Here is a 26,462-nt window from a genome sequence, read left to right as displayed (position 1 = left end):
TTACTGTGCTACACTCGTATTCTCTGCTGGAAATATCACTTTGCCACGAAGAAAAATGATCCTAATCCTACTCCTAATGATCCAACTCCCCAAGACGCTATCCAAATTGAACCCCGCCTGGAACAGTTCCGTCCTCCGTCACAGCGGGACCCACCACCTCTTCCTCAAAATCACCCTCTCCAAACCTTCCAGGAATTTCTGACTTCCAGCCTTGCTTCTCAATCCTTCTTAAAAAACCTTAATCCTACTCCCAACATCACCACTGCTGAAGCCCAAGCTATCCGTGATCTGTAGGCTGACTGATCCATCGTCATTCTTCCGGCGGACAAGGGTTCCACAACCGTGGTACTTGATCATCGGGAGTGTGTGGCTGAGGGACTGCGTCAGCTTTCAGACAACACCACATACAAAGTTTGCCAAGGTAATCCCATTCCTGATGTCCAGGCGGAGCTTCAAGGAATCCTCAGAACCTTAGGCCCCCTACAAAACCTTTCACCTGACTCCATCAACCTCCTGATCCCACCGACACCTGCACCCCTACCTTCTACCTTCTTCCTAAAATTCACAAACCCAATCATCCCGGCCACCCCATTGTAGCTGGTTACCAAGTCCCCACAGAACGTATCTCTGCCTACGTAGATCAACACCTGCAACCCATTACATGCAGTCTCCCATCCTTCATCAAAGACACCAACCACTTTCTCGAACGCCTGGAATCCTTACCCAATCTATTACCACTGGAAACCATCCTTGTAACCATTGATGCCACTTCCTTATACACAAATATTCCGCACTTCCAGGGCCTCGCTGCGATGGAGCACTTCCTTTCACGCCGATCACCTGCCACCCTACCTAAAACCTCTTTCCTCATTACCTTAGCCAGCTTCATCCTGACCCACAACTTCTTCACTTTTGAAGGCCAGACATACCAACAATTAAAGGGAACAGCCATGGATACCAAGATGGCCCCCTCGTACGCCAACCTATTCATGGGTCGCTTAGAGGAAGCCTTCTTGGTTACCCAGGCCTGCCAACCCAAAGTTTGGTACAGATTTATTGATGACGTCTTCATGATCTGGACTCACAGTGAAGAAGAACTCCAGAATTTCCTCTCCAACCTCAACTACTTTGGTTCCATCAGATTCACCTGGTCCTACTCTAAATCCCATGCCACTTTCCTTGACATTGACCTCCATCTGTCCAATGGCCAGCTTCACACGTCCGTCCACATCAAACCCACCAACAAGCAACAGTACCTCCATTACGACAGCTGCCACCAATTCCACATCAAACGGTCCCTTCCCTACAGCCTAGGTCTTCATGGCAAACGAATCTGCTCCAGTCCGGAATCCCTGAACCATTACACACACAACCTGAAAACAGCTTTCACATCCTGCAACTACCCTCCCAACCTGGTACAGAAGCAAATAACCAGAGTCACTTCCTCATCCCCTCAAACCCAGAACCTCCCACAGAAGAACCACAAAAGTGCCCCACTTGTGACAGGATACTTTCCGGGACTGGATCAGACTCTGAATGTGGCTCTCCAGCAGGGATATGACTTCCTCAAATCCTGACCTGAAATGAGATCCATCCTTCATGAAATCCTCCCCACTCCACCAAGAGTGTCTTTCCGCCGTCAACCTAACCTCCGTAACCTCTTAGTTCATCCCTATGAAATAACCAAACCACCTTCCTTACCCTCTGGCTCCTACCCTTGTAACCAGCCCCGGTGTAAAACCTGTCCAATGCACCCTCCCACCACCACATACTCCAGTCCTGTAACCCAGAAGGTGTACATGATCAAAGGCAGAGCCACGTGTGAAAGCACCCACGTGATTTACCAACTGACCTGCCTACACTGTGAAGCTTTCTATGTGGGAATGACCAGCAACAAACTGTCCATTTGCATGAATGGATACAGGCAGACAGTGTTTGTTGGTAATGAGGATCACCCTGTGGCTAAACATGCCTTGGTGCACGGCCAGCACATCTTGGCACAGTGTTACACCGTCCGGGTTATCTGGATACTTCCCACAAACACCAACCTGTCAGAACTCTGGAGATGGGAACTTGCCCTTCAGTATATCCTCTCTTCTCGTTATCCGCCAGGCCTCAACCTCCGCTAATTTCAAGTTACCACCGCTCATACCTCACCTGTCTTTCAACAACATCTTTGCCTCTGCACTTCCGCCTCGACTGACATTTTTGCCCAAACTCTTTGCCTTTACAAATGTCTGCTTGTGTCTATGTATGTGCGGATGGATATGTGTGTGTGTGCGAGTATATACCTGTCCTTTTTTCCCCCTAAGGTAAGTCTTTCCGCTCCCGGGATTGGAATGACTCCTTACCTTCTCCCTTAAAACCCACATCCTTTCGTCTTTCCCTCTCCTTCCCTCTTTCCTGATGAGGCAACAGTTTGTTGCGAAAGCTTGAATTTCGTGTGTATGTTTGTGTTTGTTTGTGTGTATATCGACCTGCCAGCACTATCGTTCGGTAAGTCACATCATCTGTGTTTTAGATATATTTTTCCCATGTGGAATGTTTCCCTCTATATATATATATATATATATATATATATATATATATATATATATATATATCCTGGGTTTTATGGCAATTCCAGAGTGGAATGTAACAAATATTAGAGAAGGAAAGTTGCCAATCACCACGTAGCGGAGATCCTGAGTCACAATAGGCACAACAAAGAGAGTCACACAATTATAGCTTTTGGCCATTAAGGCCTTTGTCAGCAGTAGACACACACACACACACACACACACACACACACACACACAGACAATTGAAACCACACTGCGAGCAGCAGCACCAGTGCCTGATGGGAGTGGCGACTAGGTGGGGTAAGGAGGAGGCCTGGGTGTGGAGAAGGAGGGATAGTATGGTGGAGGTGGCGGCAGTGATTTACTGCAGTTTAGACAGAGGGCAGGAGAGAAGGGGGAGGGGGCGGGGTAAGTAGCTGAAAGGAGAAAAATAAAAATAAATTAAAATGCTGGGTGTGGTGGTGAGATGATGGCTGTGTAGTGCTGGAATGGGAACAGGCAGGGGGTTGGATGGGTGAGGACAGTGACTAACAAAGGTTGAGGCCAGGAGGGTTATGGGAACATAGGATGTATTTCAGGGAAAGTTCTCTCCTGCGCAATTCAGAAAAGCTGGTGTTAGTGGGAAGAATCCATATGGCACAGGCTGTGAAGCAGACATTGAGATGAAGGATATCTTGTTTGGCAGCATGTTTAGCAACAGGGTGGTCCACTTGTTTTTTGGCCACAGTTTGTGGGTGGCCAATCATGAGGAAGACAGTTTGTTGGTTGTCATGCCTATATAGAATGCAGCACAGTGTGTGCAGCTTAGTTTGTAAATCACATGACTGGTTTCCTGGTTTCAATGGTAGTCCTGCTTTTGATGGGATAGGTGATGTAAGTGACTGGGACTGGAATAGGTGGTGGTATGTGGATGTATGGGACAGATCTTGCATCTAAATCTATTACAGGTGTATGAGCCATGAGTTCAGGGATTGGGAGCAGGGATCGTGTAAGGTGGAACAAGTATATTGTGTAGGTTCAGTGGATGGCAAAATACCACTGTAGAGGGTGGGGGGGGGGGGGGGGGAGGGGGGGGGGGAAGGATAATGGGCAGTACGTTTCTCATTTCAGAGCACAATGAGAGGTAATTGAAACCCTGGCAGAGAATGTAATTCATTTGCTCCAGTCCTGGATGGTACTGAGTTACGAGGGGAATGCTCGTCAGTGGCTGGACTGTGGGACTTTGGAGGGGGTGGGAGACTGGAAAGATAAGGCATGGGAATTTTGTTTTTGTACAAGGTTGTGAGGATAATTATGGTCAGTGAAGGCTTCAGTGAGACCTTTGGTATATTTTGAGAGGGACTGCTCATCACTGCAGATGTGACAACGATGGGTGGCTCGGCTGTACAGAAGGGACTTCTTGGTATGGAATGGGTGGCAACTACCGAAGTGGAGGTATTGCTGGTGGTTAGTAGGTTTGATATGGACAGAGGTACTGATGTAGCTATCTCTGAGGTGGAGGTCAACATCCAGGAAGGTGGCTTGTTGGGTTGAGTAGGACCAGGTGAAGCAAATGGGGGAGAAGTTGGTGAGGTTCTGGAGGAATGTGGATAGGGTGTCCTCACCTTCAATCCAGATAGCAAAGATGTCATCAATGAATCTGAACAAGGTGAGGGGTTTAGGATTCTGGGTTTTCCAAATTTCTGGAACCCATAACACACATTCTAAACTCTTGCCCTGCGGGAACTTGAGCAACATGCTCAGCACCACCTCAAAAACCTCTCCATCCTGCTCACTTCCTACTCCCACCTTGGAGTACCACTCTCCATAACCTCTACAATGACCTCCAAACTTCCCCCACATCCGCTCAGAGCTGACAAACCCAGTCTCGCAGACCTACTACACTTACCCCACCCTCCAAAACTCTCTCCCACCACCACACAGAACCCAGAACCTAAACAGATGCGCTACACAGTCATGAACCTTTCCTCCAGCAGCCTTAGTCCCACAGAAATATCAGGACTTTCCAAAGGCTTCACCTTTTGCCCCACTCCCAAATTCAGTCCTGCAGGACTTGTTAAAGACCTTCTCTCCTTCTCCCAGCCCCTACAGTGGAAACATATTTTTGCCACCAACCTGAGCAATCAAACTCAACCAAAGACCAATATGGAACCGTGCTTAATTCAGTTCACTCCTCTATCCAACCATGATCCACATCCACTGCCTCAAAACCACCTCCTGTTAACTTTCCAGAATTTCTTAACCTTGAACCTTGCCTCACCATCATTCCCCAAATCCGTCAACATGCAAAATAAACTTACATCCACAGAAATAACCGCAATCCACCATCTAAAAACTGATCCCATCCTTATAATCCTATCTGCAGACAAAGGCTCCACCACTGTTGTTTTGAACTGCAAGGATTACCTGGTGGAAGGACTCCATCAGCTGTCAGGTACTTCCACCTACAAACCATGCCACAAGGACCCCATTCCAGTAATCCAGCAGTCTCTCCAGTCACTACTCAAATCCTTAGGCCCATTCAAGAACCTCTCCCCAGAGTCCATCTCTCTACTTACCCCTCCACTCCCCACACTCCCACCTTCTATATGCTTCCTGAAGTCTATAAACCCAACCGCCCAGGATGACCTATTGTGGCCGGTTACTATGCCCCCACTGAGGGAATCTCTGGTCTTGTAGACCAACACCTTCAACCTATTACCCGGAACCTATCTTCCCATATAAAAGATACCAACCATTTCCTCCACCGACGATCCACAGTTCCTGTCCCTTTACCACATGGTGCCCTGCTCGTCACTATTAATGCCACCTACTTGTACCCTAACATTCCTAATACCCATTGCCGTACTGCTATTGAACACTACCTTCCCAGATGCCCTACGGATTCCAAACCACCAACCTCCTTCCTAGTCGCCATGACCAACCATATCCTTACACACAATTGCTTTTCCTTTGAAGGCATTACCTACAAATAAATCTAGGATATGTCTATGGGCACCCGCATGCCACCATCTTATGCCAACCTATTCCTGGGCCATCTAGAGGAATCCTTCCTAAAAACTTAGAATCCTAAACCCCTCACCTGGTTTAGATTCACTGATGACATCTTTGCTATCTGGATTGAAGGTGAGGACACCCTATCCACATTCCTCCAGAACCTCACCAACTTGTCCCCCATTTGCTTTACCTGGTCCTACTCAACCCAACAGGCCACCTTCCTAGATGTTGACCTCCACCTCAGAGATAGCTACATCAGTACCTCCATCCATATCAAACCTACTGACCACCAGCAATACCTCCACTTCGACAGTTGCCACCCATTCCATGCCAAGAGGTGCCTTCCGTGCAGCCTAGTCACCCATCATTGTCACATCTGCAGTGACGAGCAGTCCCTCTCAAAATATACTGATGGTCTCACTGAAGCCTTCACTGACCATAATTATCCTCACAACCTTGTACAAAAACAAAACTCCTGTGCCTTATCTTTCCAGTCTCCCACCAGCTCCAAAGTCACACAGTCCGGCCACTGAGGAGCATTCCCCTAGTAACTCAGTACCATCCAGGACTGGAGCAAATGAATTACATTCTGCACCAGGGTTTCGATTACCACAACATGTCCTGCCCTGAAATGAGAAATCTCCTGCCCACTATACTCCCCCCCCCCCCCCCCTACAGTGGTATTCTGCTGTCCACTGAGCCTAGACAATATACTCGTCCATCCTTACACAACCCTTGCTCCCAATCCCTTACTTCGTGGCTCATACCCCTGTAATAGACCTAGATGTGAGACCTGTCCCATACATCCTCCCACCACCACTTACTCAAGTCCAGTCTCTATCACCTATCCCATCAAAGGCAGGGCTACCTGTGAAACCAGTCATGTGATTTAGAAGCTAAGCTGCACACACTGTGCTGCATTCTATGTAGGCATGACAACCAACAAGCTGTCTCACCTCATGATTGGCCACGGCCACCCACAAACTGTGGCTAAAAAACAAGTGGACCACCCTGTTGCTGAATATGCTGCCAAACAAGATATCCCTCATCTCAATGACTGCTTCACAGCCTGTGCCTTATCCACCAACATCAGCTTTTCTGAATCACGCAGGTGGGAACTTTCCCTGCAATACATCCTACATTCCCGTAACCCTCCTGGCCTCAACCTTCGTTAGTCTCTGTCCTCACCCATCCAGCCCCCTGCCTGTTCCCATTCCAGCACTATACAGCCATCATCTCACCACCACACCCAGTCATTTAATTTCTTTTTATTTCTCTCCTTTCTGCTACTTACCCCCCACCCCCTCTCCGCACCTCCTCTCCTGCCCTCTGTCTAAACTGCAGTACTTCACTATCCACCACTCCCACCATACTATCCCTCACCCTCCACACCCAAGCCTCCTCCTTACCCCCACCCAGTCACCACTCCCATCATGCACTGGTGCTGCTGCTCGCAGTGTGGTTTCAGTTGTCTGAGACTGCAGACATGTGTGCAAGATGTGTTTGCGTGTGTGTGTCTGTTGCTGACAAAGGCCTCAATGGCAGAAACCTATAATTGTGTGACTCTTTTTGTTGTGCCTATTGTGACTCACCATCTCTGTTATATGGTGAGTGATGACTTTCCTTTCTGATATATCTATGGACCAATCTGTCTCTTATCTAAAATTCTGCTGATGACTTCTTTACTCATGAATGTTGGATAGGAAAAGGAATTTTGTATTGCCCTTCATGTGGGCACTGGTTTTTCTTTGTGTTGTTACTGCAATAGTATGACATGGTTGCAAAGAGTTAAACTGCATCGGTGATGTTTGTAGACAGCAACCAGTTGTGGCTCCAAGCATTAGTGCAGTGTAAATCTTATTGAAGTTTCTACAATTTTCACATGAGACCATTGCTTTAGGAGCTACAATATCACCTGTAAACAATGCTAGAGAGCCATTAAGATTACCTTATGCAAATATATTTCAATTTTTGTCTTATTTTACACCCTTGGTGACAATTTCACTTAGACTGTGTGAAAGAAACAGAATGTATATCAGATATTTTGTAATTGTGGATTATGTATTTACTTTTTATTACATTTCACATCTTCAGGGATATCACTATGAGTCTACATAAAAATCAGTGTTTCTGAACTGCAGAATTTATATGCTCTGAGCACATTTGGTCCTGTAACACTGCCCTGGTGCTTGTCAGTCTGCTCCTCCTCACCTTCCCCTTACCAGCACTCAAGGATTCCCTTTTTGGCTACACTGAGCTGAAAGAACTAGCTCTTACATGGTTAAGAGTGGGAAATTCCCCCTTGGTTTTCTCAAGTGGTGGGAGAACTCAGTAGTGTGTGAAATGTGTTGAACATAGGTGTCAATAACCCTACTTTAATAGATGTGTTTTATTTTCTGAGATGGAGGCTGGTCTGTGTCTTCCACAGAACCTGACCATTATTTTAAATGACAATGTGACTAGTGTGGAGACGTTTTAAGCTTTTGTGTGTTGCCTTGCCTTCTTCCTAAAACATATGAAATGGAGATTTTAGTGTGTTACAGAGTGTCTGTGTCACCTGTTATTATAAAGTGGTCAGCCAGACACTATATTTGTTATAGTGCCATAAATTATAACTGTCAGTCACATGATTAGACAGGCACTGTTCAGAAATATTAGGAATTTAATTTTGGGTTCAGCATTCAATTTTCCAACCTGCATGCTATTGGTATTCACCTGCTTATTTTTTCAGTGTCCATATCCTTATTTGTTTCAAATTCCCTAAGTACACAAATATTATGAATGATTCAGTAACAGTGTTGCCAATGTCCACTTTCTCCTATTTGGTGTAGTACCACATTTCAGTTTAACCTGACTGTATTTAGATTCTTTTCACATGGAGAGAGATACCATGTACTGCATGGGAATTTAATGTGGTAGTTTCCCGTTAATTTCCACATAGGGAGTAGTATGCCCAATCTAAAATCAGCCACTCATTATGAGTCTGACACTGTCTGTAGCTTCCCCTCTGGGGTACAGTCGCTACTTCTACTCTTTTTGTAGCCAAAGAGAAAAAGTGCCTCTTCCACCAGCTTGTCAGTTCTGAAAGACTCTTTCTTCACTGTTGCTGCTGTTGAGGTCTTATACATATAACAGGAAATGACAGGAAAAGGACATAGTAAGCACAGGTTTGGGATATGAAAGGGAGAGCAACAGGCTGTTGTGGGACACACTTTGTCTGGCTCCTCCCATTTGGCCTGTCCAGCATGGGTGACCATTCTGATAGCTAAGCTACTGCCGGCATAGCCCACCAGACCGAGAGCACACAAACCTCCTTGCCCACACAGACAGTGCTACATTAAGGTGGTGTCCCCTGAGGAGGTATGTCTCTCCGTGTGAAAGATTCTGGAGATAAAACTTCCCCTCATTGAGATCTCTGGGAGAGGAACAAAGGTACAGTGAAGGAAGGAAAGATAAGGATTTGAACATGGAATGTAAGGACACAGCTGCAAGCAGGAAAGCTAGAGAATGCAAAACAGGAGATGAAAAGGAACAGATTAGATGCCCTTGGTTTGTGGGAAATGAGATGGGGAGAGAATGGGGAGATAGAAAGTGGAGATTATAAGCCCTATTACTCAGGAGAAATCAAGAGGGTGTAAACAGAGTAAGAATATTGATAGGGCAAAAGCTGAAAAATAAGGTAATGAAGGTACAATATCTTGATGGAAGACTGCTGATGATACAACTGAAGGGTAGTTCAAAAGATTTGGTGTTAATACAGGTATATATGCCAACCAGCCAACATAGAGATGAGGAAGTCGAAGAATATTATGAGAAAATATAAGAACTCATCGAGAAAGAAAATAGTAATGCCTGCATTATCGTCATGGGTGACTGGAATGCAGTGGTGGGCGAAGGAAGAGATTAAGATACAGTAGGAAAATTTGGATTTGGAATAAGAAGTAAGAGAGTTGAATGACGAATTAGTTTCTGTAAAGAAAATTCATTAGCATTGGGTTACACATTATTTGAACACCCCAAAAGGAGGGGTTACACATACATATCAAATTTGAATAGGGAAAGATATCAGTTGGACTACATCCTGATACAAAAAAGGTTTAGGAACTGTTTGAAGAATGCCAAAGCTTATCTAGGAGCAGAAATAAATTCAGACCACAACCTAGTAGTGGGAGAAATACAAGTGAAGTTGATAAAAGTCTGGAGAGGTAAAGTAAAAGAAAGACTAAATATAGAAAGACTCAGAGAGGTAGGAAAGGCATCAGATTTGGAAAACAGATTTATGGAAAAATGGGAAAGAGGTAGTGTTGATGAAAGTGTTAAAAAATGCCATGTGGCTAGGGCCTCCCGTCGGGTAGACTGGTCGCCTGGTGCAAGTTTTTCCAGTTGACGTCACGTCGGCGACTTGCGTGTTGATGGGGATGAAATGATGATGATAAGGACAACATAACACCCAGTCCCTGAGTGGAGAAAATCTCTGACACAGCCGGGAATCGAACCCAGGCCATTAGGTATGACATTCCGTCGCGCTGACCACTCAGCTACCAGGGCTGGACGATGAAAGTGTTAATGACAAATCGACAAAAATGAGGGAAGGGCTCATGGACTCTGCCAAAGAAGAAATAGGAATTGGAGTATCCCAAAGTACCAGGAAAGAATGGATAACAGAAAACATGTTGAAAAAGATGGAAGAGTAGAGAAATGGAAAAATGTAGAAACTGAAGAAGACAAAAAGAGGTACAGGAAACTGAATAATGAATTAAGAAGAGAAACTGAAGAAGCAAGGGGAAAATGGATGAAACAGAAATGCAACAAAATAGAGAAAATGGAGAAAGAGGGAAGGTATGAAATGATGCATAGACTGGCTAGTGAGATAGATTTTGAATGTAAAACATAGAAGAATAACATGGAAATAGAAAGAGCAGGTGGTACTCTAGCAGAAGAACCACACGAGGTTTTGAACAGATGGCAAGGATATATTGAATGTCTGTATAAGGGAGATAAAATACAAAGTGAAATAAAGGTTGTAGAGGAGCAATATGTGCCGGAAGATGGAAAGGGATTCACCATCTTGGAAGCAGAAGTAGAAAAGGCACTGAAGTAGATGAAGGATAGGAAGGCATGTGGAATCGATGATTTGCCAGCAGCACTGTTGAAGAGTCTAGGAAACAAGGCAAGAAAAGAAATAGTCTACCTCTGTAACGAGATATATGACAAAGGGGAATGGCCTGAGGACTTCCTAGCAACAGTTATGATACCAATAGAGAAAAAGAGAAACACTAAAAAATGTGAAGAGCATAGGACCATCAGTCTAATTTCTCATGCAGCTAAAGTCTTGCTGGCAGTATTGAATAGAAGGCTATATGGCAAGCTGGATAGAGGGATTGCAGAGGAGCAGTTCGGATTTAAAAGAGGAAAAGGAACAAGAGATGCTATTGGCCTGTTACAAACTATAGGGGAAAGATACATGGAAAAAGGTAGAGAAATCTTTGCTGTTTTCATAGATTTAGAAAAGGCTTTTGACAGACTTCAATGGAACAAGCTGAAGGATATTTTGAAGAAGAAAGGAGTAGATTGGAGAGAGAGACGACTGATACAGAATCTATATTTAGACCAGAAAGTAAGGATAATGAATGGAAATGAAATGTCAGAAGGAAGCAGCATTGGACGAGGTGTTAGACCAGGTTGTTGCCTTTCCCCACTGTTGTTTAATGCATACCTTGAAGAGATTATTGCAAAAGGCTTAAATGGGAAAAGAGGAATATGTATTGGTGGAAAGAGCATAGAATGTATAAGATTTGCTGATGACATGGTATTAGTGGCAGAATGTGAGTGGACAATGAATAACAAGGTGAAAGATCTGAATGAAGCTTGTGTGGAATATGGGATGCAAATAAACACAGCAAAAACAAAGAGTATGGTCATCAGTACAAGACACAGACTGTCTACTATTAAAATAGGACAATCTGCCATTAGCCAAGTAAATGCATTGAAATATCTTGGAAGCACAATAACTGATGGCTTGAGATGTCACCAGGAGGTGTAAACTCGAATTGCCATAGTGGAGGAGGCATTCAACAGAAAGAGGAGACTCTTATGTGGCAAATTAGATATAGGTCTAAGGAAAAGGCTTGGCAAATGTTTTGTCTGGAGTGTGGCACTATATGGGGCAGAAACATGGATACTGAGATGAAAGGATTAAAAAAGGTTAGAAGCATTTGAGATGTGGATGTGGAGGAGAAGGGAGAGAATAAGCTAGATGGGAAGAGTGAGTAATGAAAGAGTATTGGAAAGGGTTGGTGAGAGAAAATGTCTGCTGAAGGTTGTAAGAGAAGGATAAAGAACTGGTTGGGACATTCATTGAGAAGGTAGTGCTTGCTAGCAGATGCTTTGTAAGGATTGGTTTGTGGGAGAAGACTGAGAGGAAGAAGGAGATACAAGGTGATAAACAACATAAAGAGAAGAGGAAATTACGCAGACATGAAGAGGATGGCAGAAGACTGTACTGCCTGGAGAACTATGATGTGAAAAACTGCCTTTTGGCAGAAAACTGATGATGCTGATGATATTTAGATTCGGTACAATCACAAATCAATTGAGTTTAAGATAAAACCAATTGAAGATTACTCCCCAATCAATCCAGTTCAGTGAGATATGTTATGAAACAGCAAATGATTTTTATTTTATGAAATGGAAATCTTTTTCCTTAATCATGAACTTCCAATTCCATTCTAATTCAGTCTATGCACTTTTTCTGTAGATCCCATCATTAAGGAAAATTAGCAGGAATGTAAGTCGAGTTTTACTAACAAAGGAAATAAGTTTTTGGAAACTTATTCTGTACATTGCTTTAACAATTAATATGGTAATACAAAGCCCTGGTAGAATGTAAATAAAATAGGAGTAAAGATAACAACTCACTGAATAGTGGAGGAATCGTTTCCTTCAACCCACATCAGTGAAAGTAATGTTCCTGTCTCATACACCTGTCTGCCACCTCTTCCTGCAGTCCAATCACAGTCATTTCCTACCCAATAAATGGTTGGACCACATGTGAAAGCAGCTATGTCATATAGCAGTTGTTGTTCAGCATTCTATGCAGGCGTGACAGGTAATCAACTGTCTGCTCACATGAATGAGCACCATGAAACTGTGGCAAACTTGAGCACACAGTTTCTGAACATGCTGAACACTGCATCACAGATGACTCCAAACAGCTGTTTCACTGTGCATGCCATTTGAATACCCTCTTCTACTACAAGTTTCCCTGATCTAGACAGGTGAGAGTTATCTCTCCCACATTTCTGGTGTTCTTGCAATCCTCTGGGACTAAATCTCCTCTAAGCTGTTTCCATGTACTGCCTTCTCCTGTCATTCCCCCCCCCCCCCAACTCCCAAGCTTCTCCATGCAGGTGTTCTCTCTCCTTACCCCCCCACCCCCCCACCCCCCACCACCACCACCACCATCCTCTCTCTGTCTCTGACTTTCTCGCCTCTTTCCCTTTTCACATCTCTCACCTTGTCTCTTCCCCTCCCTGTCTACATCTCCAACCCCACATTCATCTCCCCCCCCCCCTTTCCTCTCTCTCTCTCCCTCTTTCTATATCTCTTACGTGCTCTACCCCTCAGAACATCTTTAGTCTTCTTGTGCAGCTGCTCAGTCATCTGTCTTTCCTGCTCCTGCCTTCCACTACCTTATTACTCTTCGTATTGCCTCATGCATCCTTCCCCAATGCCTCCCAAAATACATCAGCTTGGGAAACTGTTCTCAGTAATGAATATTCAATAATCAGTGTCACCATGGCTGTAGTAGTGCGTGTTTGGGTGCTGTGTGCCTATGTGCCACACATCATATAGTTACACAGTTGTCTTTCCTTTATTTTTTGAGTTACACATAAATTATTTATATTAATGACTAAATATCACTGAACTGCTTCATACTCCTTATGCTTGCATGGGATAAAAATGATCTGACCACTGGTAAAGGTACTACTTTGAAGAGAAAAATGCTGCTACTTCAGTATACAAAGTATCTAATAGTTTACGTATGACAGCTCACATAAAAATTGCAAGTGCATACTGGTATTTATCATCTTGGTTAGAAAACTGCCAGTTATTGGATAATGTTCCTGCAAAATTAACGAAAATAGGAATGATAATTTATTTCCAAAATGTCACCTCCTGGATCATGTCATAGATATTCAGCAAATAAGGTAGAATCTGGAACATATTCATGCAATGGTGCGTTGCTCAACATCAAAAAATCATGGATAGCTAAAAGCTATTCTAGTGCTAGTTGCTTTTTACTGGAGATTTCGAAAAGGACTTTCTGTGAATGTACCACAGTTATTAAAACTTTCAAAGCACTAAAACATTTGGAAGTGATATAAAATATATAATAAAGACATTTAAAAAATGTTAACAAGAAATTATTGAGGGTGATAAGTCTTAGCACCAAAATTTTGCCGAGGATTTCCATCTAGTCATGGACACCTCTAATTACATGCTTGAATTTTATTTAAGGCACTGTAAGGTAATAGAATACAGGAAACTCTTCCAAGATTTTATTGGCAAAATAATGCATGCTGTCTGTGGAGAGAATACTTCATGGAAGAGAAACTGGAAGGTGAATAGAGGTGGGGGGACTAAGAATGTGACATATATTGGAAACTGATTAAAAAAATTACTGCTTGAATAATTAAAATGGAAATTTTGAAAGAATGATTTTAAAAAAAATTGGAAGATACACCTATCCTGAGTGAACTTTAACTGGCTCTAATATAAACGGACCCTCAATATTCAATACAAATATTCAGCATTTAACATTTGTAAATTTACATACATGCTTTTCTTGTTACCCCTGTTGTACAAGGAGATTGGTATGACAATAATGGTCCCGGATCACCCCTCCTCTGCTCACACGAATTCTTCTTGTTAGCATTGATCCTCTTGATGCAGGATTCTTAGTGCATCGCAGAGAGATGAACAGATGGATATCATCGCCATGAAAATACAAATCAATTCTGCTATCTTGATAAAACTTTTTAATGTACAATTGGAATACACATTTTTTAACAATATCAATTTGGCGGAAGTCGCAATACATATGCCCGCTATCATGTATAGACACAGACAGACAAATCTAAATCAATTAAAAAACTGAAGAGCATCTCTTTACCTCTTTTGTTTTTATGCCAATGTTATCTAAGGTACAAAATTATTATTATTATTATTATATATACTTTGCACTGACATCATACGGAGGTGCACAGTGTCTGAGCTTATTTCTCTTTTCATGAGTCGATAACCCGGGCCGGTATGGGCATAGCCTTTATTTTTCAGGCATTGGAGTTATCCTCTATGATATAAATTAAGATTAAAATTAAGAAATTTAAATAGAATCAAATATAAAGAATGCATAACATCTGGCACTAAAGTACAATGGGAAAGGAAGAGCCAGCTCTGTACGTAATCTGTAGCAGCATGCAGCTTGATGTCCATTGCTGTCCTTGCTCACTTTTACATGTTTAATACAATGTCAGAATGCCTGTCTCACACATCCACCAATTTATATAGGCACATCAGCTCCCTTAACACATACATACATAGGTTTTCCTTCCTAACAAAGTGCTTGCTGTAAGTGCATAGTCGATTATTGTCAGTCAGTTTCTGCCCAGTGTTTAGCTTGCAAAGCACGCACACACAGCTTGATGTCCATTGCTGTCCCTGCTCACTTTTACATGTTTAATACAAAGTCAGAGTGCCCATCTCACACATCCACATAGTCTTTACTGCACAAATTCATGAAGCTCACATCCAGTGGCATGATGCTCCATGAAATCTTCAATGCGGTGACAACTAGTTTCCATATCAGCGTGCCGAGGAAAGTATTTCACCTCATTGCTCACACTTATTCAGTGGGAATATACTTCTGACATCCGCCGGCAAGGTAAGTTTCTTGCCACTTCTATGACATTGTCGAGCACAGAAAATTCATGTTACACGAAGTATTGTCATTTTGTAGTTCATTACCTGCACACTCACATATCTTACATGCACACTTAACACTTTGCAGGCAGGTTTTGTGCGTTTTTGCATTTTGTTTTTTAATGTCTTTCATATCATTGCATTACACATGACAAAATAAATTAAAATACAGCTACAAAAATAAACTTATCCTATTCATTTGCTGACATGCAATTATTGCAGCTTATATACATTACAGTCTGATTGTCATTTTGTTTAGTACATTTTGTTAAATTATAATTTTGTTACATTGTTCAATTCTAATTATATGAGTACATTTCTTACTCTCATTTGGCTTTACATTATTTATGTAACATTCATACAACAACAGATTCTTTTTTTCATTTATGGCATAAATTGACATACATTACCTTTCAATTCACTGTGACTTCTTGTCGGAGCATATTTATCAAGTTCAAAGAATTAAAAAAGTAAACTACAGTCGCTACAACAGATTCTATGCACTGCTTAAATAAATATGCATGGCCTTGCCTCTCTAGCATTCTCCAGGAAGGACCGTCACACTTAGAGTTGAGGAAATTTCACAGAAAGTCATTTTTGTGCTCTGTTACATGTTGTTACTAGATTTAATTGTGATCCCCAGAACAAAATAGTTTGTTGTTTATAAACATAACTCAAACCTGATGACACCATTCGTATTGAATACTTATTCAGTGTTTAAAGTGCACCTCAATATTTAATTGTTATGTTCATCCTATAAAGGATAGCCATTTCATATACCGAGGTATACAGTGTTGTATCATCAATACTATATGTCATGTACAATGAGCGTAAAATAGTGTTTGTGCAAGTAATAAATGTGCAAAAAAAGTTCAATGTAAATCAGGTGTTTGATACTTTCATGAGTAGTCAACACTCACAGTAGTTGGGTTTCAGCCCCTTGATTATTTGGTAGTGCTCCGCCTTAGTTCAGCCTCGTGATATACGACATACTGCAACTGTATACTTCTACACATATTTTCACATTATCACATTATCACAGCTCATAAAATTACTACTATATTTACTTGTAGTGCTGTCATTTCTTATATAGGTTTCTTGATATGTATTTAGGTTTCTGGATATAGGTGTTCACTACAAATCACTCACATGGGGTCATGAAGATAAGATTATAATAATTACTGCATCATGCACAGAGACATTTCAAACAATCATTTTTTCTGTACTAGGAAGAAACTAATAACTGGTACCCTCTGCCATGCACCTCATGGTTGTTTGCAGAGGATAGATGTAGATGTGGATGTCAATAACATTTTAAGATATTTTCCTTTTTTTATTCATACCTCAATGACATTTTGAATTTTTTGCCATCTCTGGCAGATCATGAGGTATGTCTTGACTCTGTGTTCGACACCCTTGATCATCATGGCATTGAGACAAATATGAACAAGTGACAATTATTCCAGGAAGAAGTCATATTTCTAGGACACATGGTCAATGCCTCTGGGATCTGACCTACCACAGAAAAAACAACAGAATTTCGAGCTCTACTTCAACCGTGAACCTGCAGAGAATTAAGGTGATCTGTGGGAATGATCAACTTTTATAGGTGACACCTATTCCAGGCTGTGGCAATTCTAGCTCCTCTCATGGATGTACTGGCAGGCAAAAACAAACTTGGTAGCCAGATGCTGATGTGGACTGTGGAAATGCTTAGGGATTTTGATAACATCAAACTGTCCATCCAGCAGGCTGTGACTGTAGCACATCCTGTAAGTGACGTTCCCTTGACTATCACTACTGACACGAGTGATATGGCTATCAATGCAGTGCTGCAACAACTAGTCATTGCTGTCCAACAATTGTTGTGATCCTTTTCTCAGAAACTTATGGAGTTCCAGCACAAATGAGAACTGAGAACTGTTAGCAGCGTACACTTGGATTTGGTCAGCCAGCTGCCTGATTCTTGTGGATGTAAGTTTATTTTATCGACTATCAATTGCTTAATGCGTTGGGTCCAGGCAGTCCCTATACCAGATATCATGGCTGAGGTAACAGCTAAGGCTTTTTGTTCATGTTTTTGGATCTCATGTTTTGTTTGTCCTGCCACCATAATGACAGACTAAGGCAGTCAGCACTCTTCAAAGCACTATGCAGCCTTTGTGGAGTACAATGTCTTTGCACCACCACTTATCACCCATACAGCAATGGGTTGATGGAGCTGTGGCTCTGCAAACTTTGGCATTGCTGTTGTACGATGGCAGACATTGGTCGGAGGCCCTTCCGTGGCTTCTTCATGCTGTTCACAGTGCTTTCAAAGAGCACCTTCAGGCTTTGCTGGCAGAAATCCTATACGGTAAAACATTAAACCTCCCAGACAAATTCATCAATCCTTTGACACCATCTGACAGAGCTGAACTGCCAGCAATGGTTCAATGAGTCAGGCGACATATATCAACCATTAGGATGCCTCCTCCACAGTATCATTAATTTCCCAAAGTTTTTGTACACAAAGATTTGACGATGTGCGTATATGTGAGATTGCATGATGACACTATGTGGTCATCATTTCAGCCACCTTACTCCGGCCCTTACAACGTCCTGTAGAGGGATATCCCTCTCCAAAACAAGTTCACACTAGTTTCAATACACAGAATCAAAACCACTTGGGTCTTGAGGTCAGAGGACGACCACTGGGACTGTGACACAGTTTGCAGCATTGACGATCACTACAGAAAGCAGCGTCTTCCACCTCATCTCCACCCAGACTAACTGTCCGCACTCCTGCAGTCAGCTTTGACTGCCCTCTCTGCCTCTCTCCCGACCTCAAGGATTGCATCACACAGTAAAAGCAGCTGTTATGCCTTCTCTAGTGCTCCATACTTGGATGGAATACACATCCTTGGGAATTTCCCTCTAGCAGGATGCAACTGAGTGATGAACCAGTATCAATATAGAGAATACATAAACTCAGAAGAAAAGGCAATGACTTTTGTGTTTAAGCTGTCTGGTTTTGGGGTTTTATTGTTAGATGCCCATGCTGCTTCATTTAATAGCAATAAACCAATATTCACACTGTATACCCAGTTAGTGCTTCATTCTACATGAGTGCTGCTACAGATTACGTACAGAGCTGTCTCTTCCTTGCCCATTGTACTTTAGTGCCAGATGTTATGCTTTCTTTATATTTGATTCTATTTAAATTTCTTAATTTTACAATGATACCTGGTCATGACAACAAAGGGCATTGTAAACATAAAATACAACTGACCCGTGTTCCAGTTGTACATCTCATTCACTTGAAATGTGCAGTGGGCAGTCACATCTCTGCTTTTAAAACTCTCCAGACCTGCAATGGCTTTCACTGTATCACCAGGATACCGCACAATTGCAGCAATGATCCAACCATTTCCATGAGAAGCTGCATCATTGTTCATAACTGTAAAGTTCAGAACACATCCACAAAACTTGGATGGCCCTTGCTGAATCACTTGTGCTCCAACTTTACTAGTCGTAGTAACTTCTGTATCATCAGTGGTATTATACGCCATCAGCCAAGAACACTTACATCTCCTCCTACAACATGGCGTCTCCATTCACCATCCAGTGCTGTTGCACACACAGCTGCATGATGACTGACACCATCTTTCCAGGTTCATTACACATATAGCCTCACTGCAGCCTATGGCCTTATCAACTTGATTGAAAATAAAATGGCTCGTGACTCTAAGCAGAACTAGAGAGTCACGCGAGCGTCACATCCAAACTGACGTCAGCACAGTACTGTGCATGTGCACATCATGCACTGCAGCTCACAGAGATGCCCAGAGGTGCCTCACACAGAGATTATCCCAAGGTGCCCTTGAGTGCTACAACACTAGGAAGAATCGCTTCTCGGCTTTTGGCAAGATCAATGTTTAGTATGTATTTTTATTTTTTTATTTTATTTTATTTTATTTATTTATTTTTTTATTTTTTTTTTAATTTCATGGGAGATAAGGAAAGGAAAGGTAATTCATTTCAGTTCTTATAGTAGAAGGTAACATCACCAGAAACTTGAATTTTTTTCTCAGTGAGCTGCAGCATTCGATCTGCAATTGTGCAATACTGTGCTGACATCACTTTGGGTGTGGCACTTGCACGACTCTCTATTTCTACTTAGAGTTGCATGTGATTTTACTTGTGGCTGGAAGATGATAAGGCTGAAGGCTGCTGTGAGGCTATACATGTAATGAATCTGGAAAGACAGCATCAGTCATTGTGCAGCTGCGCTTGCAACAGCATTGGATGGCAAATGGAGATGCCACATTATCAGAGGAGATTTAGGCATTCTCAGCTGATGGTATATAAGGCCATGGATGATAAGGAAGTTACTACTAGTAGTAAAGTCAGAAGGCAAGTGATTCAGCAAGGGCCATCCATGTTTTGTGGGTGTGTTCTGAATTTTACACTTACGAAGAATGATGCAGCTTCTCATGGAAATGGTGGGATCACTGCTGCAATTGTGCAGTATCCTGGTGATACAGTGAAAGCAGTTTCAGGTCTAGAGAGTATTAATAGCAGAGATGTGATTGCTTATTGCACATTTCAAGTAAACAAGGCGTACAGTTGGAACATGGGTCAGTCGTATTTTTCGTGTATGATGCCATTTGTTGTTATGACCAGGAATCATTGTAAGATAAATGAGTCATAGTCTATTGGTTTAAAGATGATGCTGTCTATAAAAAAATTATAGAGTCTGGTGATACAACTGAGATTTATCTGCTGTAGAAGAAAACAAAGATTCAGAATGCTATAGGAATATGGGTAAAAAGTTCTCATTTAACTTGCTGCCTCAAATTCAGATAAAATACAAAGCTTTTGAAGAGTGCTTCCATCATCATCATCAGCAGCTAAGTCTGACTGTCATGAATCTGGCAGGGCTCCCACTTTTATGCCCAGAGGACAGCATCTAATTGGCTGGTTTACATTACAGAGATGGCACATGCTGAGGTGGCACTCTCTGCGTCCTTAGGTTGTGTTTGCTATTGCTGTCCAGTATCACTTGCTGTGCCACCATTTACATCAAATGATGAACTATAAGAACTCTTCCTCTGTGCTCTTTCTTTATCAAGTGCATCCTTCCATGCATTGCTAAATGCGCAGCCAGTGTATTGAATATTATGGTGCAGCTAGTTAACCAAGAAGTTTTTATCCAAGGACTCCATCATGAAAGACTTCGTAGCCATTGTGGGAATATATTTAAGAAATAGTTAACTTTATCATTTGTAGTGTCTGGTTTGAAAATTCCCATCATGGGCTGATAAATGACTTGCTATCACTCTTACTTTTAGATCACAGAAGACAGGCAGGTCTAGAAACAAATTGTTAATGATTGTTACTATGTGACACACAACCTTTGTGGCCGTCAAGGTGATGAATAATCTGAAGATGTACATCAACCACTTGAAAAGCCCTCATAACGGTAATCAACAAAAATCTTAAACAATCGGTCTCGAGTCAAGTCTGCATAATCGTAATTATACTTTGTCTACTGTATCTGTGTAACAAAAATGATGATACTCACTGCTGGTAGCCTGTAAACCATCTGTAACAAAGTATTTGAAGATCAAGCGATGGAGAATCCAGGATGGAAAATTGACAATATTATGAAAAGGATAGTTGCTACTCACCATATAGTGAATGTGCTGAGTTGCACATAGGCACAACAAAAAGACTGTCAAACAAAGCTTTTCACCAAACAGGGCTCCATCAGAATTACAAAACACACACACACACACACACACACACACACACACACACACACACACACACTCGTGCAAACGCAACTCACACACATGTGGCCACAGTCTCTGGTTGCCAAGGCCAGACTGTAAGGCCAGACTGTGAGGAGCTGTGCATGGTGAGAGAACAAACTGGGTGGTGGATGTAAGGAGAAGGCAGAAGTGGGTGGGGGGAGAGATAAGGGGAAAGGGGTGGAGTGCAGTATATATAAGAAAAAGAAAAAAAAGGGCTGTAAGAGTGATAGCTAAGGTAAACAGGAGATAACCTTGTGGAGAAATTGTCACAAAATATAAAATACTAACCATCTACTCTATGTATATCCTGCAGATAATAATGTTGGTGAAACAAAATTCAGAATATATAGTAACAAACAGTTATGTACATAGGTACAATACATGGGGAAGAGAATATTTTCACAGAATTGCAAGTAAAAAACAGGCCGCAGACTGTAGTCTACAAACAATAAGTACCTAAGTACCATCTTTTATAAGAGACTTCCATCTGACCTCAAGACAGATAATTTAAACACTTTAATGAATAAACTTAAGCATTTTTTAAATAGACAGAAGCCGTTATTCTGTAGAAGATTTCAAGTTGTAATCTCCCTTTGTAAAACAGTGTACCTAGCATAAGTATGTTCTTGCAACACAAAAATGATAATTTATGATCTTCACACACTAAACTAATGTATGTATTTACATTTCAAGTTGTAAAGTCTCTCTGTAAAGGTGTATATGGCATAAGGTTGTTTTTGCATTAAAAGAATGATAATTTCTGACCTGAACTATTTATATCAATGTGTGCACTTATGTGTGTTAACTAAACCTTCGTAAAAGTGAACTACAATCTATGACAATGTCCAAGAACTCATTGTTATATGGACAGCAAACTAACAAATAAACAAAAAGTGTTCCTTGTGGAGCATACAGGGATGTGGTGGGGAGGTTAAACAGAGGGCAAAAGAGATGAGGGGATGGGTTCAGGGGTAAAGGAGAGAAGTAAAAGGGCTGTGTGTGTGTTAGTGGAATAGAGGACTATCTAGTGCTGTAATAGGAAAAGGGAAGGGGATAGGTGGGTAAAGGACAATGGCTAACAAGTGTTGATACCAGGAGGGTTATGGGAACATAGGATATACTGGAGGGAGAATTCCCACCTGCACAATTCAGAAAATCTGGTGTTGGTGGAAGGATCCAGATGGCACAGGCTATGAAGCAGTCATTTAAATGAAGAATGTCAGCGTGCTCAGCAGCTGTGTGGTCCAGCTGTTTCTTGGCCACAGTTTGTCGGTGACCATTCATGTGAACAGACAGCTCGCTGGTTGTTAAGCCCACATAGAATGCAGCATAGTGGTTCCAGCTTAGCTTGTAGATCACATGACTGGTTTCACAGGTAGCCCTTCCTTTGATGGGATAGGTGATTCTTGTAGAGTAGGTGGTGGTGGTAGGATGTACAGAACAAGTCTTGCATCGAGGCCTGATACAGAGATATAGCCATTAGGCAAGGGATTGGCAGCAAGGGTTGTGTGGTGATGGACAAAGATATTGTGCGGGTTCTGTGGGTGTTGGAATAACACTGTGGAGGGAGTGGGAATGATAGTGGGTAGGACATGCCTTATTTCAAGACACAATGAGAAGTAACCAAAACCTGGTGTTGGTGGGAAGGATCCAAATGGCATAGTCTGTGAAGCAGTCATTGAAATGCCAAATGTCTTGTTAGACAGTGTGCTCAGTGACTGGATAGTCCACATGTTTCTTGGCCACAGTTTGTCAGTGGCCATTTTGTCAGTGGCCATTCATGCAGACAAACAGCTTGTTGGTTTTCATGCCCATAAAGAATGCAGCACAGTGGTTGCAGCTTAGCATTTTCTCCGCCACAGTTTTGACTACCTCTTGTTCTGTCCTCAAATGAGGAATTTCCTATCCACTATCCTTCCCACCCCTCCAAAAGCAGTATTTTTCCGCCCACTGAACCTACACAATATCCTTACCTATCCCTGCACAGCCCTTGCTCCCAGCTCCTTGCATCATGGATCATACCCCTGTAATAGACCTAGATGCAAGATCTCTCCCATACATCCTCCCACCAACATCTACTCCAGTCTGCTCAGAAGCATCATTTATCCCATCAAAGGAAGGGCTACCTGTGAAGCCAGTCATGTGATATACAAGCTGAGCTGCAACCACTATGCTGCAGCATACGTGGACATGACAACCAACAAGCAGCCTGTCCACATGAATGATCAGCAACAGACTATGGCCAAGAAACCGCTGGACCACTCAGTTGCTGAGCATGCTGCCTAACATGACCTTCATTCCAATGACTGCTTCACAGCCTTTGCCATCTGGTCCTTCCCACAAACACCAGCTTTCTTTAATTATGCAGGTGAGAATTCCCTCTGCAATATGCCCTATAACTGTCCTAGCCTCAACCTTCATTGGCTAATGAAGGTCGAGGCTTTATCCACCTATCCCCTTCCCTGTTCCCATTGCAGCACTACACAGCCCTCTATAGCACTAATGCAGCTGCAGTCTTTTTCCTTCTCTCTTTTTCCTCAGAACCCCTCCCCCCACCTGCCCTCCATCTAACCTCCTGACTTCACCTAGCTGCCCTACCCTCTCTCCACCTCGCCCTGTTAGCTCCCACAAGCAGCACTTTACCATCCCCCACCCCTGCACTGCAATCCTTCCCTCTCCCCACCCCGCCTTCTCCTTATCACCACCACCACCAAGTTTGCTTCTCCCATCATGCGCTACTGCTCACAGTCTGGTGTTGGCAGTCAGAGACTGTGGTCAAGTGTGTATGAGTTTCATTTGTACATATATGTGTGTGTGTGTATGTGTGGTCTAATTCTGATGCAAGCCAGTTTGGCCAAAAGCTTTGTTTGACAGTTTTTTTGTTGTGCCTATCAGTGACTCAGCATCTCCACTATATGGTGAATAACACCTAACATTTTCATAGTATTGTAAAATATTTGAAGAAATGTTCAGCACAATATTAATCAACCAATACAGTCATGCAATTAAATAATATTTTATTAAATTGTGTCCCTCCACAAGTATCTGTTTAGTTTCAGTGATTTCCAAATAAAATTCTGGTGAGCATAGGAAAATTGATGGCATTCCATGTGCTCTTACAGTTTCCAATATACTATTTATACATAAAAATATATGGATGACCTCGAGTGTCACTTACATAAAATCAAATGACTTAAAATGTACAGAACATGTGTGATACAAACTTTTGAAACATCACTCTATGTTTCACAGCTTTAATGCAGTTATTCACTGAAATGTAACACTTGAAACTACGCCAAAAGTTTTGAAATGTCATAGCAGCATATTTTCACCCTTCAGCTATGAGGTTTGTATTCAGAAAGTATTAAAAGTTCTGTGCTAGAAATTTGTATACCTACTTTTGATTGTTAAGAAAAATGTGCACACAATATTTACACAAAATACACCACTTGACATGGACCACTTAGTTTAGTAACGAAAATACTCATTTTTGAAAATATAATTTAATTGGATTGATAAAAAAAATCTAATCACCAAGTGTCAATGGGAGAATACACACACACACACACACACACACACACACACACACACAAACAAACAAAAGAGGTTTTACTTTGCAACCTTTTGGGGCCAGTGTTCCTTCTTCCGGCAGAAGGGTTGAAGGTGAAGGAAGAGGGGTGAAGGAAATGGACTGAGAGGTTTAGGAAAAGGGGTAGAGTTCAGAAAAGTCACTAACAGGACAGGATTAGAAGGAAAGACTTTTCTCATCCTGTATGTTAAGTATCCCTTGACCTGGGGTTCTGGGTGACTTTTCCAAAATCTACCCCATTTTCTAAACTTCTCCAGTCCTTTTCCTTTACCTCTCTTCCCTCCCCTTCAGCCCGTCTGTTGGAAGAAGGACCCACTGGCTCCAAAAGCTTGCAAAGTAAAACTTTTTTTTCTTAATGTGTGTGTTCTCCTGCAACTACTTGGTGAGTATATTTTTTTATCTTTCAGTTACATTATTACTTAGTTTGTCTGTCATTTCTTGCAACATCAGTTCATTACGTTCTGCATATGTGGAGCATGAACACACTGACAAAATCTCCTCAGGTTATTGCTTTCAGTACATTTTCCGGTGGGCCAAGATTCCAGTATCCCAAGTGCAACATGTTACAAGTGTACTTCCAATTATCCTGTCATAGCACACTAATCTGTCAGGTCTGAAGAGTTTTGATAAGGCATGTTTAAAGTGTAAACATTGGGAGAGGATGTTCACACCAGTTTCAACTCACTTTTGAGTGCTTTTAAACGACATAATTGGATAGCTGCAGCTTCCTGCACTATCAATAAGAGACAGTCAGTTTTCTTTTGTAAATGATGGTGGGATGTATCTTGAAGATTAAATATTTACTCTCGATGGTGTTCATAGTTTAAGTTGGAGAACAGGATTTTCCTGATTGTAATGGCTTGTAATATGAATGGGAAAATATGAGTCTGGTTAATCTGTTGGGTCATGTTCTACTTGGGAACATCTTCAACTATGCCATTACCATCATGGCTCTCAGCACCACATAAACTGTTTCCACATGGTGTTTTGTTAAGGTGATGTTTGCTGGAGAAAGTCTTGTTCATATTTAATTTCTACTTGTGTTCTTCACAGCAAGTATGCACATTCTACAGCATTTAATCAATGCGTAATTATTGTGATTTTAAATTTCAGGGAAATGAAAGGATGACACCCATATCAAAGAAAATTTTACCTCCAGTGTTCCATCACATAAAGAAGACTGAAGCAATACACTTTCAAGAATAAAACAGATGAAACCACGAATACTCTGAATGATTTTATAAAATAATCTCATAAAATACTGTATACTCAACAAGGCAACTTTTGCTTAAATTGTTTGGTAATTGATAGATCTTTATCAAAATCCGTACCTAGTTAAAAACAGACAGAGAGAATAAACAGCCCATTGAGAGGCCAGTTCAGTTGTGCTAAACACATTATATCAGATATAAGAGAATGAAGTAGTAAACAGGACTAGGAAAGCAGACAGATAAAATAATGTGACAGTCAAGTCTCATGAGATGGGAGATTATGTACTTGGTGAATACAGGTAATGAAGTTTACTATATCATT

General features: G+C 41.9%; 1 protein-coding gene across 1 annotated transcript in view; it reads left to right on the top strand.

Moving 5' to 3' along the window:
- LOC126235373 (dynein regulatory complex protein 1) overlaps positions 1-26,147 on the top strand; it is a 444,155-nt gene extending 418,008 nt beyond the window's left edge. The window contains exon 16 of the mRNA XM_049944096.1: positions 26,043-26,147. Coding sequence (XP_049800053.1) covers positions 26,043-26,135 — 93 coding nt within the window. The 3' untranslated portion in view covers positions 26,136-26,147. The remainder of the gene's footprint in view (positions 1-26,042) is intronic.
- Positions 26,148-26,462: the final 315 nt, after the last annotated feature.

This window comes from Schistocerca nitens, chromosome 2, assembly GCF_023898315.1.
Source record: "Schistocerca nitens isolate TAMUIC-IGC-003100 chromosome 2, iqSchNite1.1, whole genome shotgun sequence".
Lineage (NCBI taxonomy): Eukaryota > Metazoa > Arthropoda > Insecta > Orthoptera > Acrididae > Schistocerca > Schistocerca nitens.
This window is presented reverse-complemented; position numbering and strand designations above follow the sequence as displayed.